This window comes from Notothenia coriiceps, unplaced genomic scaffold (assembly GCF_000735185.1).
Source record: "Notothenia coriiceps isolate Sejong01 unplaced genomic scaffold, NC01 NC01_scaffold00004758, whole genome shotgun sequence".
NCBI classification, from domain to species: domain Eukaryota; kingdom Metazoa; phylum Chordata; class Actinopteri; order Perciformes; family Nototheniidae; genus Notothenia; species Notothenia coriiceps.
In genome coordinates this window covers 2,571-8,365 of record NW_011337459.1, presented here as the reverse complement: position 1 = coordinate 8,365, position 5,795 = coordinate 2,571, and the positions used below count along the sequence as shown (strand labels likewise).

The following is a 5,795-nucleotide window of genomic DNA, read 5'->3' as shown; positions in this document are numbered from 1 at the left end:
TCTCTTCTTCGGTGTTTCTCTCCCTGTATCTCTCTCTCGTTTCTTCTTCTGTGTTTCTCTCCCTGTATCTCTCACTCGTCTCTTCTTCTGTGTTTCTCTCCCTGTATCTCTCTCTCCTCTCTTCTTCTGTTTTTCTCTCCCTGTATCGCTCACTCGTCTCTTCTTCTGTGTTTCTCTCCCTGTTTCTCTCCCTGTATCTCTCTCTCATCTCTTCTTCTGTGTTTCTCTCCCTGTATCTCTCTCTCATCTCTTCTTCTGTGTTTCTCTCCCTGTATCTCTCTCTCGTCTCTTCTTCTGTGTTTCTCTCCCTGTATCTCTCTCTCGTCTCTTCTTCTGTGTTTCTCTCCCTGTATTGCGTTCTCATCTCTTCTACTGTGTTTCTCTCCCTGTATCTCTCTCTCGTCTCTTCTTCTGTGTTTCTCTCCCTGTATCTCTCACTAGTCTCTTCTGTGTTTCTCTCCCTGTATCTCTCTCTCTTCTTCTGTGTTTCTCTTCCTGTATCGCTCACTCGTCTCTTCAGATCGCGGTCTGGATCCGGATCGCGGTCTGCCTGTTACTGAACTATGGTTTAGAGCAGTGATTCCCAACCTGGGGGGCCAAAGATCGCAGTGTGGGGCGCCAGGCCTCAGATGATTTGAGGCCAAATATCATATTTAGATTTCTTTTATTTCACATATGATTGTAACGCAATACAGGATTGTCGCTAAAAGCCTCGTCTCTACATTACAATAAAATGTAATTTTTTTTGGGATTAATTACATTTTAATAAAAATCCAAGTTAGTAGTTATTAAAGGCATAAAAAGACAGAAATGTATAATTCTTTCTTTAATAGAAATGTTTCTTCTGCCCGTAAAATGTCCAAACCGGGCTTTCTGGATAAGCGCATTTTTAAAACAGTCATTGTCCATGCCGGTTTCAGTTGGATTATTTGTCACAGTTGCTCCGATCAGATCGGTCTCCTCCATTTTGTAGATTATTTACGACTTTTGAATCCACATAAACACATCGGCAAAATCCGGCTTACTTTGAGCATGTGTTTTAAATCAGTTTAATCCCTTTGTGAATTGTTTCCACTTGCGCCGTCCTTTAATTTCTTCATACAGCGGGAATCCAAATGAATTAATCCTGAGTCCAATAACCACCAAAGTCACTCCAATAGTGCTCCTTAATTACGCTTTCATCCTCCTTTAACAAAATACTTCACATTCATCCAGTTTGTGACAGTAGTTGTAGCATTTTTGAGACTTTGAAACTTTAATTACCGCTGTTGCGCGGTGGTTGGTTCTCACCTCTGTCTGGAGACATGGCCATCCTCTTACTGAGGGGGGAGCAGGGCCGCTCTTTGTCTGCAGGCAGGTACCTCTTCCTGCTGCCCTTATCTCCCTGCTGCTGCAAAACCAAACAATGCAAACAATGCAAATAAAGATACAATACATGCAGACAACTATAAATTCAACTTCGAAGTAATTTACAGGTAGCTTTTACAAAAAGCTTTCAGAGAAAACATGTCTGTAATTATGATTGTCAGTCGCTGATTGGAGGGACATATTTTATGGATTCAAAAGGCATTAAAAAGGTAATAAAACATAACTACCATCACCTCTCACTGTCACAAATAATACAATATCTTGCATTTTCCATCTTTTTAAAAACCAAAGTGTCACACAGACACCTTTTTCACTGGCAGCAGTGACTTCCTGGAGGGGACTGAGAAAGAAACAGATCCTTTAAAAAGAGAAAGTGAAGCGATAGAAACCTTGTTGAGGAGGGTGAGTTTGATGTCTTTGTGGGAACCTGAACCTCCATAGCTTCCTGGGGGGCCCATGGAGCCAGGTGGGGGATGTACATGGTGGCCCCCCCTGCTGCCAGGTCCTGACCTGGGCCCAGGGTGGCCCCCTCTTAGTGTGGCACTAGACGGGTCCATCTTCCTGCGGTCCTCTCTGAAGGGTTCCTCTTTTTTTGATGGTCTCTCTGTGATGAGGAAAGACAAATATGAGACCGGATGAACCTTCAAATGCTGATCATCAGTTTTATACCTCCCATTTACAGAAACATTGAAAATATAAAATAAAAAAAATTGTATACGTGCCATTTTTTGCTTCCCCCCCCCCATTGTCTAAATTTTGTTTTTGTACATTAAATACTTAAGTGTAAAGATGTGTGAAAGGATGGTGATACCCGTCTTAAAATCACAACTGTGATAAAATCACAACTTTTAATTTAATTATAGCATGCAAAACATACATTTTGAAGAATAAGTGTAAAATATGAACTGTAATGCCTCTGCAGCAGAGTTTGTAGAGCGTGTTTTCATTCACCGACTGATTTCAGCTGGTTTTTCATTCCACGCTTGTCCATTCTCTGAGTAGCGACCCATTCTAAAACGTATGATCCTTATGTTGTGCTGTTGTAGCAGCCTATCCCTCTGCCCTGCAGCACTCACCCCTGATCTTGTCTCTGCCTTGTGGAGGCCGGTCCCGCACCGGCACTCGCTCCTTGCGGGGGTGATTGGTGGTGGGGGAGTGGGAGCTGGCGGAGGACACAGGGCTGGCCAGGTCAGCATACATGTCGTCTGAGTCTGCACTGCGCACCGAGCTGCTGCTGGACGAAGCCGAGGACACGGAGGACACGCTGCTCACACTCAGAGATCTGAGGGAGAGACACAACATCCCGACTGAACTGCTGCTTCTCAGGGTACACTGTGTACACTGCACAACATGCACACATCTCTACACACACACCCTGAATAACAAATATCATACCTGGATTTCCTGGAGGGTTTCCCAATAGAGACAGCACATGAAAGCAAGAGGGGAAAACACAATACATCCATATTAGACCGTGTAATCACTACAACCCATTATATTTACATTTCAAATACCTTTATATTTTCATATTTGGATTGAAGACTGACAGTGACTGCCTTCACAATAATGAAACCAGAAAAAAAACTACAATTTTGTTGGAAGCAAAACCTAAAAGCGACCAATTATAGTGCAACTAAAACATTTTGCAAGAAATTTGGACTACGTGCCTAAAACTGTTATATTGCATTGCTCCCAATGCTAATATCATTAAGTAAATATTCATTGCAGTATCTGTTTTGTTGAGGAGTGCACGACAGCATGAGAGTGTATTGTGTCCGAATGCACTGCCTCACATGATCCCATATGTAAAGAGAATAAAGACTTGCTGCATAAATGCTTTGCAGTGAGAAGAAAAACCAAAGCAGAAGGGGATTCTGGATGTGAACATGTTTGTGGGTACAGTTCAACATGGGTTGTCTATTCTGACCTTGGAACTGTGTGGGGATGAGATTTGAAGTCTCACCAGTAGTATGTCAACTACTGTAACAATGTTTACCGTTGTTTGGCAACATCGTCAGCTGCTCCGGTTAGTCTCTCATCACCAATATGCCGCTTTCTGCTTTACTTCAGATATTTCTTGTTTCAGTTAACATCGAGTTCAATGCTGCAGTTGGTTGGAGTTCCTGTCTCTTGCTGCCTTAAAGGTGGGGTATGTAATTTATTTCAGAAACTCTTTTTGTTATATTCCATGGAATACTCCTAACATCCCGATAGCAATGAATATCTTAAATGCTTTGACAATAAATACATAAAATAATGTCATCTGTGGAAGCTGTAATACTGTAAAAAGCACGACCAATCATCTGAGCCGGCCCGGCTAAAATAACTGGATGGCCTACCTGCCTGTCAGCCTTCCATCTGTGCAAATACTTATCTCGTGCCCTCATTGGTCATGTGCGCGTTCGTGTGTGTTGGAGGAGGGGCTCTGTAAGGAAGTCTGAAGGAAGAGGAAGATTTTTTCCGGTTGTGAATTTTCTAATTCTAGCGCACTGCAGCTGGTTTCTCCAAAATGACATACCCCACCTTTAAAGAGTCAAATGTGTAAGTACATTATACTCCATAGATTCATAATTGTATCCAGCAACAATGTCTTAGTATGTGTGCCTTTTGGCATTATTAACGAATATCAATCAAAGCTGTTCTGCAAATAAAATTCTTTACAAGTCAAATACCATCTCACCGTTGTATTCCATCACCAGCCAGTTAAGTTGATACTAAAGTTGAAACTTTATTCTTATGATGTGGCCAAAAGGTGTTTTGTGAGGTCACAGTCACCTTGCCATTTACACCCCTCCAAATTCTAATTAGTTTATCCATGTCGAAGTTGGAATTAGTGCCAAATTTGAAGAAATCCTTCCAATTTGTTCATGTGGTGAGTATGGGACAAATGTGAGGTCACAGTGACCCTGACCTTTGATCACCAAAATCTGTTCATTCTCAAGTCAAACTGCACATTTAATGAAATCCCCTCAAGGCATTTCTGAGATTTCCCATTCATAAGAATGGGATGGAAAAACTGACATGTGGCCGACAGACAAACCGCTGCGGTGGAAGGATCAGAATAAATGCACACATAGATGCAATAAATGGTCATCAACATCTCTCTATAAAAAGGAGTTTTTTTTTCTCGCAAACTGCTGTTTTGATGACATAACGGTGTAACGGCGAGTACCTGGATTTTCTGGATCCGGAGCGTGAGCGAGATAGGGAGTTGGAGGATGATCTGGATCTGGAGCTAGAACCAGAATAACTGCTTCCACTAACACTTCCACTCACAGTTTGCCTGGAAGAGACAGACACTGAAGTGAGAACCCGGGAAGTAGTTCTAATAAAATCAAAACCAGGGTCTACTACCGATCTCTTTGTTCAGATATGATTACACATATCGGAAGGTTTTGATACCAAATGTCTTTACAAATAAAAGGAAATAACTCAATCAGCCACAATCAGGTCCCTGCTACTCTCGGTCAGAAACATCTGAAACACTAAGGTCATTCCCAAAAATGATTATTAGTTCCAAACCACTGTGGTCACATAGAAGAGCGTGGATGTTTTTAACAGAGGTCATTTGCTGTCAGTGAAGTTATTAGTGTTCCAAGTTAAAATTCATTTGTAAAACTTGAGAAAATAAACAGACAACTTTTATCCTCTATCATTTAATAATAACACGGCTAAACCACTGTACAAGAAACACCTATGGAAAGTTAATTTCAACAATGTGTGTGTCCATTTCAACATTTTGACACTGTCCAGCGGTTACAGTGTCAGTGTAAAGGTAGAACGGCACACAACAGGCACATTGGTTGTTGCTAGTGTTTAACCACAGAAAATGGTGATTTATGTTAGTATATCAAGCATCCATGACTTTCATCCAGTCCATAGATATAGCCTTAGTATATCCATATTTCATATCATTTTAGGCAGGAGAATAGCCATTTAGATTCCCAATATCTGATCAGTTTATCCAAATAATGCCTATTTGTTTCAGAGATGTGACAGACCCGCTGCTGGGTGCCATAACATATGGCCATCTTGCTTGAGTATACTTTAGGGTTAACAGTCCTTTAGTAAAATACGACTCCATTTAGTGGGAAGTACTTTGTAGTACATGCACATTGAGTAGGTAGACAGAGTATCATACTGGAAACCACTCAAAAGACAGGAAGACACTTCAAATATCTTCATAATGATACTCCATCCCACTTCTCAGGCCAGTAACAGGTATAAAATATAATATACATGTCAATCAGAAGGACGTGGTTTATAAACATAATAGCCAATAGGTGTAGGAACTGGTTTTCCAGGACAGTTTCGGTGGTGAGATCAACACACACACACACATGATTGCAGCGTCCAGGCAGCTCCCATTCGAGCACATGCCTTGAGTTGCACATAGCTCCAACGATCCAACACACACACACACACAC

General features: G+C 41.5%; 1 protein-coding gene across 2 annotated transcripts; it reads right to left on the bottom strand.

The window, feature by feature from the left end:
• Positions 1 to 1,232: 1,232 nt before the first annotated feature.
• Positions 1,233 to 4,692, bottom strand: LOC104942538 (zinc finger CCCH domain-containing protein 18-like). 2 transcript variants are annotated; one of them, XM_010767765.1, is made up of 5 exons: positions 4,541 to 4,692; positions 2,764 to 2,772; positions 2,445 to 2,650; positions 1,758 to 1,972; positions 1,233 to 1,387 (listed from the first exon to the last, which is right to left on the bottom strand). In XM_010767765.1, exons 3-5 carry the CDS (start codon positions 2,566 to 2,568, stop codon positions 1,256 to 1,258), a joined length of 471 nt encoding a protein of 156 aa, XP_010766067.1. In that variant the 5' UTR covers positions 2,569 to 2,650; positions 2,764 to 2,772; positions 4,541 to 4,692; the 3' UTR covers positions 1,233 to 1,255. The 2 variants fall into 2 exon arrangements, with proteins under 2 accessions (XP_010766067.1, XP_010766066.1); XM_010767764.1 differs by having other exon boundaries at positions 1,236 to 1,390; positions 4,541 to 4,690.
• Positions 4,693 to 5,795: the final 1,103 nt, after the last annotated feature.

What these genes read in the sequence shown, in the direction of transcription:
- LOC104942538 (XM_010767764.1), bottom strand. Translation starts at nt 2,568, where the DNA reads ATGTATGCTGACCTGGCCAGCCCTGTGTCCTCCGCCAGCTCCCACTCC. An exon ending in AGGCAGAGACAAGATCAGGG is followed by an intron (nt 1,973 to 2,444) that starts GTGAGTGCTGCA and finishes TCCTCATCACAG; the next exon opens with AGAGACCATCAAAAAAAGAG. An exon ending in AACTCACCCTCCTCAACAAG is followed by an intron (nt 1,391 to 1,757) that starts GTTTCTATCGCT and finishes TTGGTTTTGCAG; the next exon opens with CAGCAGGGAGATAAGGGCAG.